The sequence below is a fragment of the Oncorhynchus nerka genome, unplaced genomic scaffold (genome assembly GCF_034236695.1).
Source record: "Oncorhynchus nerka isolate Pitt River unplaced genomic scaffold, Oner_Uvic_2.0 unplaced_scaffold_1302, whole genome shotgun sequence".
NCBI lineage: Eukaryota > Metazoa > Chordata > Actinopteri > Salmoniformes > Salmonidae > Oncorhynchus > Oncorhynchus nerka.
In genome coordinates, this window is record NW_027040051.1 from 124,591 (window position 1) to 136,093 (window position 11,503).

An 11,503-nucleotide genomic window follows, 5' to 3' on the forward strand; every position below is an offset into this window, starting at 1 on the left:
GAAGAGAGAGGGTGTTCTTTAATGGACGCCTCTCAAATATAATGCAGTTAGAAACAGGAATTCCCCAGGGTAGCTGTTTGGGCCCCTTGCTTTTTTCAATTTTTACTAACGACATGCCACTGACTTTGAGTAAGGCCAGTGTCTAGCCCTAAATATTTCTAAAACTAAAATCATTGTATTTGGAAAAAACATTCACTAAACCCTAAACCTCAACTAAATCTTGTAGAGATGACTAAACTGCTTGGAGTAACCCTACATTGTAAACTGTCATGGTCAAAACATATTGATGCGGTAGTAACTAAGATACGGAGAAGTCTATCTATAATAAAGCTCTGCCTTAACAACACTATCAACAAGCAGGTCCTACAGGCCCTGGTTTCTACCTTCTTAACAACACTATCAACAAGAAGGTCCTACAGGCCCTAGTTTCTACCTTCTTAACAACACTATCAACAAGCAGGTCGTACAGGCCCTGGTTTCGTCGCACCTTGACTACTGTTCAGTCGTGTGGTCAGGTGCCACAAAGGACTCCGGAAAATTGCAATTGGCTAAGAACAGAGCAGCACGGCTGGCCCTTGGATGTACACAGCTAATTCATAAATGTTGTGGTCTGTCCAAGAGGGGAATCACACAGACTGATCTCAGTTAATTCATACTGTATGTTGTAGTCTGTCCAAGAGGGGAATCACACAGACTGATCTCAGTTAATTCATACTGTATGTTGTAGTCTGTCCAAGAGGGGAATCACACAGACTGATCTCAGTTAATTCATACTGTATGTTGTAGTCTGTCTAATAATTAAATCACTCAAGACTGACAGCCTGTAATTTTATTAAAAGCATTCAGTTGATTACATGACAGTTTAGAGAGCAACATCATAACCAATATCCTAACATTTATAATCAATAACATCACTTTCTCCATGTTACCCAAAACCCCATGTTACCCAAAACCCCATGTTACCCAAAACCCCATGTTGCCCAAAACCCCATGTTACCCAAAACCCCATGTTTCTCTGGTGGTAAAAAGCAAACTGAATGAATAATGGTGGTTGCAGTCACTACTTTTAAATTTCGTCCAAGGCTCTAGAAAGAGAAACTAATTCTGAACTTGTTATTAAAATTAGAACCACTTCAGGTTTGTCACCACATTTTAAACACCAGTCCACTGCTGACCATCGATTTAAAACACAAAACTGACCTAAGATCAGCATGTAGGGTCAGCTTCATTCTATTCCTACTCCGTCCCCTGGGCTGCTCTCCTCTCCCGGTCCAGCTTCAGCTCTGGAGCTCAGAGAGACCATCTCCTTGGCATTGACATAAAGATCCATGCTGCTCACCCTGTTCACTCTCTTCTGCCTCCTGGTGGGCTAGGGAGACACAGCACCAACAGTCAGACATTTACTCTCTGGTATCTCCATTCTCCCTCCCCCTCACCCTCTCCCTCTAGTTTAAATGACTTGTAACGTCTGAGTAAATATCTTTACCTTGTAGTACAGGTAGGAGGTGGTGATGGCTGTCAGTAGGATCAGCAGTACTACAACGTGTCTGATGATGAAGGCTGGCAGAGGAGAGGCTGCAAACAGAAACACCTTTGATGAGGGGACTGATCATCATCACATAGATCTGTGGGAAATCTGTCATTGACAAAGTTATGAGTCTGGTTCATGTTCAGTTACCTGTGATGGTGAGGGAGAGGAGCTCGCTCTCAGAGGAGAAATTATGAGAGAAAACATAATTGTCATGAACACAGCTGTAGTTCCCTTGGTGGGAGTCATCTGCAGCAGGAAGAGGAAGTCAGCAGAGTGATTGACAGCTGGCTGGGTCTGGGTTCTGTTGGAGCTGTGAACGTGAGGAGGAAGGAGCCTCCTGGGTACTGTGGCTGAGTGGAGCAGGTGATGGTGAAGTTGTAGCCCCTGAACATCTCAGGTCCCTGGTGGCCCCTGAAAACCCTCCCATTGGGTCAGTCAGGAAGATATCAGGCTGGACCAGGAGATCTGTAACAATAAAAGAGAACAAGAAAACCTCTTCAACTAGTTTCCTATAGATATGACAATAACATCAGCATGTAACAGTGCCAGCCACCCTCCTCACAGGGCAACATGAGTAGTGGGCCTACAGTCACTGAGACAACATATGTTGATATCAGGCTTAAGCAGGACATCTGGAACAAGAGGAGAGAAAAAGAAAACGTAGCTCCTCAACTACTTTCCTCATTTAGATGTGACAATAACATGACATGTGACAGTGGTAGTGAGTAGAGACGTTCACTGAGATAACACTCAATACAAAAGCATTCTGGGATATTTAAGTTGTATTTGATTCCTACTTGACTGAGTGATCTATTTAGTAAAGCAGACTGACAAGCTAAACAGTCATCATGAGAGGTTCAGAGGAAGTTGTATGAATGAAGGAAATCAGTTGAATGTAATTATAATATGTTGTTATTACCTGAGCAGATCACTGTGAGTCCAGGAAGGAGATATAATACATGGACAAAAGTATGTGTAACTCAGCAGTGAGTTTTACAACAGAGGATTATTTTACGCTCTACGTGGTTCAACACTCGGCGGTCCGTTCTGTGAGCTTGTGTTGTCTACCACTTCACGGCAGAGCCGTTGTTGCTCCTTGACGTGCCACATTAAATCACTGAGATCTTCAGTAAGTCCAAACTTCTGACAATGTTTGTCTATGGAGATTGCATGGCTGTGTGCTCAATTGTATACACATGTCAGAAACAGGTGTGGCTGAAATAGCAGAATCCACAAACATCCACATACTTTTGGCCATATGGTGTATCTTGTCATTACCTGAGCAGATCACTGTGAGTCCAGGATGGAGATCATACATTCTTCTACACTCCCTCAGTGAAGACTCAGACCCAGAACAGATAACTCTAAACCCTCTAGTGGTGTTTCCAAGTAGTACTGAAACAGTGGAGCCACAACCCAGCTGTCTACACACAACTGCAGCTACATCCCCCTGGTTCCAGTCTGAAGCTCCCACAGTCCTCCACTCTCCCTGGTCGTACCCCTCCACTCCACCAGCACAGCGACTGCCTCCTCCCACCAGCCTCACATCATCAGGCTCTGAGAAAAGAAAAGAGAGAGACATTAATCTTACTATTTTCTCACTAAACACACCTATATTGTCTCTCATATTCTTCCTCCAGGTGAGAAACAATGTTGACTGAGTGACAAACTGTTTCTTACCTGAACAGGTGAGTCCAACAGCATTACCAGGTAGGCAGGTGTTGTTCTCTCTGTCTGAGGTGTCACAGTCCAGGAGAATGGACTCATTACCTTTACACTGGAACTCTTTATCCCAGGTCTGACCCCCACCTCCTCCATAGAGCCCCCCCTGTAGAGCTGCAGGAGCCCCACAGCCAACATCCCTACAGACTACCTCTGCATCCTGCCGGTCAAAGTCAGCTTCACACACTGAGGCCCAGGACTGATTGGACTTCACCTCCACTCTCCCAGAGCAGAGACCAGCTCCATCCACAAGCCGCACAGACTCTGGAGAAAAAGAGTTGGTTGAACATTCAATCAGTTTTGTTGATGACACTGTCAAGGACTAAACACAAATATGTTGGATAAAAGATTGTAGTTTGCTATGTTTGATATTGTAAGAGGTAGAAATGGGTTCTTAGTCACTCAGGATCGGGTTGGGAATAATGCAGGCAGGAGACAGGAATAAGTTCACTTCACTTTATAGAAAATAAACAGCTGGACATCCATCAGGCAGCTTCACTTCAGTACCATCTGAACTACAATGATCTGCCCATGAACATCTCCCATAAACCAATATAACAAACACAAATATAATGTTTAAATACAGTGCCTTGCGAAAGTATTCGGCCCCCTTGAACTTTGCGACCTTTTGCCACATTTCAGGCTTCAAACATAAAGATATAAAACTGTATTTTTTTGTGAAGAATCAACAACAAGTGAGACACAATCATGAAGTGGAACGACATTTATTGGATATTTCAAACTTTTTTAACTAATCAAAAACTGAAAAATTGGGCGTGCAAAATTATTCAGCCCCTTTACTTTCAATGCAGCAAACTCTCTCCAGAAGTTCAGTGAGGATCTCTGAATGATCCAATGTTGACCTAAATGACTAATGATGATAAATACAATCCACCTGTGTGTAATCAAGTCTCCGTATAAATGCACCTGCACTGTGATAGTCTCAGAGGTCCGTTAAAAGCGCAGAGAGCATCATGAAGAACAAGGAACACACCAGGCAGGTCCGAGATACTGTTGAGAAGAAGTTTAAAACAGGATATGGATTCAAAAAGATTTCCCAAGCTTTAAACATCCCAAGGAGCACTGTGCAAGCGATAATATTGAAATGGAAGGAGTATCAGACCACTGCAAATCCACCAAGACCTGGCCTGGAGATCTACAGCTGAGGTGGGAGACTCTGTCCATAGGACAACAATCAGTTGAAAGAACTGAAAGAACTGAAAACTGCTGTTCACAAATGCTCTCCATCCAACCACACTGAGCTCGAGCTGTTTTGCAAGGAGGAATGGGAAAAAAATTCAGTCTCTCGATGTGCAAAACTGATAGAGACATACCCCAAGCGACTTACAGCTGTAATCGCAGCAAAAGGTGGCGCTACAAAGTATTAACTTAAGGGGGCTGAATAATTTTGAACGTCCAATTTTTCAGTTTTTGATTTGTTAAAAAAGTTTGAAATATCCAATAAATGTCGTTCCACTTCATGATTGTGTCCCACTTGTTGTTGATTCTTCACAAAAAAATACAGTTTTATATCTTTGTTTGAAGCCTGAAATGTGGCAAAAGGTCGCAAAGTTCAAGGGGGCCGAATACTTTCGCAAGGCACTGTACATCTGACATCTCTCCCTCTATTTAAACGAAATAAAAACACATAAAACATGATACATGGTAATATTGTATAATGTATAAATAAATCTCTCAATATGACCAGTCTCTTACCTGAACAGATCACATGATGATAATATCCACCAAAACAGTAACCAGGTTCTCCTCTGATGTCACACTGTCTAATAGAAGACTCATCTCCACTACAACCATATGGTATGATTCCTCTTGTTCCATCTTCAATCAGAGGTCCTCTAGATTCAGCTACAGGATTCCCACAGTCCAGCTCTCTACACACAACCTTAACCTCTTTCATTATGCTCCACCACCCAGTACATAGACCGAACCACTCTCCTCTGTAGAAGACTTCCATTGTCCCAGAACAGGAAGTGGTCCCATCCTCCAGTCTGGCTGAGAGTTCAGCTGTAAACAGCAGAGAGGAAAACACAGTGGTGAGGACAGATGATGACAGTGATTCTGTTATTCTAACAGCAGTGATGCTTTGTGGTTGACAAGTATTAGTAGTTCCATAAAACACTACTTGTTATTGGGTTTTAGAATGGTTTGTATGGACACATGAATTTCTCCATGTGGGATAATAAAGTTGACTAATATTGAACCGCTATAATCACTGTAGATTTATACTCTACCTACCTGGTGGACTGACGCTTTGAGCCTGGAGATCTGAGGAGAAAGAGAGAGACAGAGGAGAAAGAGAGAGACAGAGAGAGACAGAGAGAAACAAAGGAGAAAGGGAGGAGTCAGAGGAAGAGAGAGACAGAGGTTAAATGAACATCAACATGACCTTTCATGATGTGATGGGGAAGACAGGCTTATCGTTGGTATGGTGCAACAACACCCATGTGTCCACGCATTCCCCTGCCATGGAAAGGGGAACCTCTCCTTGCAGATGAGTATACATCTGCTTTCATCTGTTTTTAAATCATTAATTTCAGAGGTCAGGGTCAAGCTGGAGCCGAACCAAGAGTGGAAAAAGTTACCGGTTATGATGACATCACTGGTGAGAAGTCAGTAAGGACAAGATATTGAGTTGACTGCATGTTAGTCTGTCAGCCCTATCTCTGTTGACATCTCATTTCTCTCCTCACCTTCTCGCTCTCTCTCCTCCTGTCTTCTCTGTTGACATCTCCCTCTCTCTCCTCTCTCCTCCCCTAGTCCTCTCCCTCCTCCTCTGTCCCATAGCCGCAGGAGGACGTTTTGGGTGTGTATAAATACAGATAAACCTAGGGTATGGCTAAATGGGGTGTGTATAAATAAACCTAGATAAACAGATAAACCTAGGGTATGGCTAAATGGGGTGTGTAGAAATACAGATAAACCTAGGGGGCTAAATGGGATGTGTAGAAATACAGATAATGGGTATGTAAATGTAGAAATACAGATAAACCTAGGGTATGGCTAAATGGGGTGTGTAGAAATACAGATAAACCTAGGGTATGGCTAAATGGGGTGTGTAGAAATACAGATAAACCTAGGGTATGGCTAAATGGGGTGTGTAGAAATAGAGATAAACCTAGGATATGGCTAAATGTGTAGAAATAGAGATAAACCTAGGGGTATGGCTAAATGGGGTGTGTATAAATACAGCTAAACCTAGGGTATGGCTAAATGGGGTGTGTAGAAATACAGATAAACCTAGGGTATGGCTAAATGGGGTGTGCAGAAATATTTGTGGTAGTTAAATTATGTACTAGATTGGTGGGGGTCAGGAAGAGAGTTGAGTTTTGTGCTAGATTGGTGGGGGTCAGGGAGAGAGTTGAGTTATGTACTAGACTGGTGGGGGTCAGGGAGAGAGTTGAGTTATGTACTAGACTGGTGGGGGTCGGGGAGAGAGTTGAGTTATGTACTAGACTGGTGGGGGTCAGGGAGAGAGTTGAGTTATGTACTAGACTGGTGGGGGTCGGGGAGAGAGATGAGTTATGTACTAGACTGATGGGGGTCAGGGAGAGAGTTGAGTTATGTACTAGACTGGTGGGGGTCGGGGGTCAGGGAGAGAGGACTGAAGAGTGGGAAATATTGCTGGGCTGTATGACTTTTAACTCATTAGTTCTTTACTTCAATGATGTGAGATAAACTTCTCAGCAACTTATCTTTGATCAGTGTTTGAATATAGCTACCAACAGCAAACTCATCTGTTCTGAAAACCCCCACAGGAAACTGCTCACAGGGCAGCAACGTTTCATAGTGTCTGCTATAATATCACCTCTAACTTTCTACTGCTTGAGTTCACCTCTTATAAGGGTTTACTGGACAACTTGAATAAGGTCTGGATGTTTTATATTGAAAACAGTACAACAAAGGGAGTCTGTATTGAAAAGATGCCCACTTCCTGTTTTCAACAGCTGCTGGGTTGTTCCGTCCTGCCCTGGGGGTCTGCTGTCCTGTGTGTTGGTACTCTGGCCTTGACCTAATACACCTGAAACCAATAGTGAATGTTTCACTAAGACCCTAAACCTGAGTGGGATGTGATGGGTTGGGGTGGTGGAGGACGGGCCGACCCAGCTACACCTTACAGTATGTACAAAAGTATGTGGACACCCATTCAAATGAGTGGATTTGGCTATTTCAGGCACACACGTTCCTGACCTGTGAAAAAGAAATAATCGAGCACACCGCCATGCAATCTCCATAGACAAACATTGGCAGTACAATGGCCTTACTGATGAACTCAGTGACAATCAACACGTCACCATCATAGTAAGCTACCTTTCCAACAAGTCTGTTGGTCTAATTTCCACCCTGCTTTAGCTGCCCCGGTCAACTGTAAGTGCTGTTATTGTGACGTGGAAACGTCTAGGAGCAGCAGTGGCTTAGCCTCGAAGTGGTAGCTCACACAAGCTCACAGAATGGGACCGCGAGTGCTGAAGTTCGTCGCGTGTAAAAATCATCTGTCCTCGGTTGCAACACTCACTTCCGAGTTCCAAACTTCCTCTGGAAGAAACTTCAGCACAAGAACTGTTCATCTGGAGCTTCATGAAATGGGTTTCTACAGCAGAGCAGCAGCACACAAGCCTAAGATCACCATGTGCAATGCCAAGCGTCTGCTGGAGTGGAAACACTTTCTCTGGAGTGTTGAATCACGTTTCACCATCTGGCAGTCCGTACCACAAACCTGGGTTTGGCAGATGACAGGAGAACACTACCTGCCCCAAAGCATAGTGCCAACTGTAAAGTTTGGTGGAGGAGGAATAATGGTCTGGGGTTGTTTTTAATGGATCGTGTTAGGCCCCTTAGTTTCATTGAAGGGAAATCTAATCGCTACAGCATACAATGACATTCTAGACTATTCTGTGCTTCCAACTTTGTGGCAACAGTTTGGGGAAGGCCCTTTCCTGTTTCAGCATGACAATGCCCCTGTACACAAAGCGAGGTCCATACAGAAATAGTTTGTTGAGATCGATGTGGAAGAACTTTACTGGCCTTCACAGAGCCCTGACCTAAACCCAATTGAATACCTTTAGGGATGAATTGAAACAATGACTGAGCCAGGCCTAATCGCCCAACCTCACTAATGCTGTTGTGGCTGAATGGAAGCAAGTCCCTGCAGCAATGTTCCATCATCTAGTGGAAAGCCTTCCCAGAAGACTGGAGGCTGTTATAGCAGCAATGTTCCATCATCTAGTGGAAAGCCTTCCCAGAAGACTGGAGGCTGTTATAGCAGCAATGTTCCATCTTCTAGTGGAAAGTCTTCGCAGAACAGGGGTGGCTATTATAGCAGCAAAGGGGGGGACCAACTCCATATTAATGCCCATGATTTTGGAATGAGATGTTAGATTAGCAGGTGTCCACATACTTTTGGTCATGTAGTGTACATTCCCCTTCCATGCAAATGTGTAACTCTTTGCAGATGAGATTAAATCTAATTTAAATTTTTTTAAATAATTTTTTAAATCATTAATATCAGAGGTCAGGGGTCAAGCTGAGCCGGACCAAGAGTGGGAAAAGTTACTGGTTATGATGACATCACTGGTGAGAAGTCAGTAAAGACAAGATATTCAGTTGGATGCATGTTAGTCTGTCAGCCCTATCTCTGTTGACATCTCACTTTCTCTCCACGCCTTCTCTCTCTCTCTCTGTTCCTCTCTCTCTCTTCCTGACAGATAGCATCAGACCTGTTGCCTTGGTAACAGACCTCTATCATCTACACCCCCCTTCTCCTACTCTAACATCAGACCAATATAATATATAATATGTAAAATATAAGTAGTTCCATAAAACACTACTTGTTATTGGGTTTTAGAATGGTTTGTATGGACACATGAATTTCTCCATGTGGGATAATAAAGTTGACTAATATTGAACTGCTATAATCACTGTAGATTTATACTCTACCTACCTGGTGGACTGACGCTTTGAGCCTGGAGATCTGAGGAGAAAGAGAGAGAGAGAAAGAGAGATAGATAGAGAGAAAGGGAGGAGTCAGAGGAAGAGAGAGGCAGAGGTTAAATCAACATAACATGACCTTTCATGATATGATGGGGATGACAGTGGTATGGTGTAACAACAACCATGTGTAAACACATTCCCCCATCTCCTCCACCCTCCTCTCCCTCCATCCTCTCTCTCTCCCCTACCCTTCTCTCCTCCGCAAATCTCCATCCCCACCCTCCCATCGTCTCTACTCTACCCTTCTCTCCTACCCTCCACTTTCCCCTTCCCTGTTCTCCCACCCTCCCATCTCTCTCTCTACCTTCTACCCCTCTTTCCCCTACCTCTGCTCTCTCACCTATCTTACCTTCTTCCCACCCTCCTTCTCCCTATCTTGCTCTCCCTCCTTTCTCTCTCCCTCCCTTTCTCCTCCCTTTCTCTCTCCCTACCCTCTCTCTCCTCCCTCCCTTTCTCTCTCCCCAACCCTCCTCTCTCCATACCCTCTCTCTCTCTCCTCCTCAAATCTCTCTCCCCCACCCCTCCTCTCTTCTCATCTCTCTCTCTCTCTAGTTCTCTCTCTCTTCGTGACGTATAGTGTTGAACCTGTTGATCTTGACTCAGCTCATAGACCTCTATCATCTACACCCCTCCCTTCTCCTACTCTAACATAACACCAACCTAATATATAATACATAATATATACTCTCATTCATTTACATAGAGACAGATACAATCAATCATTGACACACTGAATATACAACAGTCAGATGCATGACACCATCACAACTTAACTGACATTAGTGCCTGTCCCCAGATGGACAGTTAGACTACAGTAAAGTACATTTACAGGTGATCACATCATTGTCCTGCTTTGAGACACATTTTTACTGTCTGCTTCCAGTTGTATGTTATTTTACTAACCCTGAAAATTATAATATATCTTACAATATCAAAACATATCTCAGTAACTGTCACAAGTGTATAGCAGTATAAGAGCATCCTACCTGTGCTCCACAACAGGGTCATCAGTATCAGTGCAGGTATCATATCTGTCTCTAACTGGGGCTCCACTGACATACACAAGTCACTGTCATGCAGAGAGGACTGAAGACTGGAACGTGCTGCTCGGCTATATGACTTCTATGTCATTAGTTCATTACGTCTTTGATGTGAGATTAACTTCTTAGCAACTTATCTTGGATCAGTGGTTGGACACACTACAGCAAACTAACATGTTAAAAAAACTCCACAGGAAACTGCTGACAGACCAGCAACATTTCACATAGTGTCCTATAATATCACCTCTAACTTTCTACTGCTTGAGTTCACCTCTTATAGAATATTGGCTTAATGTTCCAGCACCTAAATATAAACAGTACCAGCACCCAAAATGAGTACTGACGAGGTCTCATGTTAGAGCAGGAGAAGGGGGGATGTGGTGTAGAAGCTAGAGGTCTGTTACCCAAGTCAACTCAACAGGCCTGATGCTATATGTCAGGGTCATGCTGGGCTGGACCAAGAGAGGAACAGGTTACTGGTTATGATGACGTCACTGGTGAGAAGTCAGTGACAAAAAGATGAAGAGGAGACGAGAGAAGAGGAGAGGAGGGAGAAGACGAGAGAAGAGGAGAGGAGGGAGAAGACGAGAGAAGAGGAGGGGAGAGAAGACGAGAGAAGAGGATGGGGAGAAGAGGAGAGGAGAGGAGGAGAAGAGGAGAGGGAGAGGGAAGATGAGGAGAGGGAGAAGGAAGAAGAGAGAGAGGGGAGAAGACGAGAGAAGAGGAGGGGAGAGAAGACGAGGAAGAAGAAGGAGGGGGAGAAGAGGAGAGGGAGAGGGAAGAAGAGGAGAGGGGGAGAAGACGAGAGGAAGAGGAGAGGAGGGAGAAGACGAGAGAAGAGGAGGGGGAGAAGAGGAGAGGGAGAGGGGAGAAGAGGAGAGGGGAGAGAAGAGGAGAGGGAGAGGAGAGAGAAGAGGAGAGGGGGGAGAAGAGGAGAGGGAGAGGGAAGAAGGGGAGAGAAGAGGAGAGACGAGAAGAAGAGGAGAGGAGGGAGAAGACGAGAGAAGAGGAGGAGAGGAGAGGGGAGAAGAGGAGAGAAGTGGAAGGTGTGTGTAATGATGGTGAACCTGGCGCCTTCGGGCTCCAGGGGGAAGAGGGGGGGCAGGTGTGTGTAATGATGGTGAGCCTGGGGCCTTCGGGCTCCAGGGAGGGAGAGGGGGGAGCAGGTGTGTGTAATGATGGTGAGCCTGGGGCCTTCCTG

General features: G+C 44.5%; 1 protein-coding gene across 1 annotated transcript; it reads right to left on the reverse strand.

Annotated features, from left to right (window-relative positions):
- Positions 1-814: 814 nt before the first annotated feature.
- Positions 815-9,333, reverse strand: LOC135568968 (scavenger receptor cysteine-rich type 1 protein M130-like). Its single transcript, XM_065015746.1, has 9 exons — positions 9,213-9,333; positions 5,510-5,539; positions 4,970-5,278; positions 3,212-3,517; positions 2,810-3,088; positions 1,922-1,996; positions 1,679-1,777; positions 1,487-1,575; positions 815-1,369 (listed from the first exon to the last, which is right to left on the reverse strand). Exons 3-9 carry the CDS (start codon positions 5,226-5,228, stop codon positions 1,226-1,228), a joined length of 1,251 nt encoding a protein of 416 aa, XP_064871818.1. The 5' UTR covers positions 5,229-5,278; positions 5,510-5,539; positions 9,213-9,333; the 3' UTR covers positions 815-1,225.
- Positions 9,334-11,503: the final 2,170 nt, after the last annotated feature.

Coding starts and splice junctions, on each gene's coding strand:
- LOC135568968 (XM_065015746.1), bottom strand. CDS start 5,228: ATGGAAGTCTTCTACAGAGGAGAGTGGTTCGGTCTATGTACTGGGTGG. Junction 1,576..1,678: donor CCTCTCCCTCACCATCACAG/GTAACTGAACAT, acceptor TTCTGTTTGCAG/CCTCTCCTCTGCCAGCCTTC. Junction 1,370..1,486: donor CCTCCTACCTGTACTACAAG/GTAAAGATATTT, acceptor GTGTCTCCCTAG/CCCACCAGGAGGCAGAAGAG.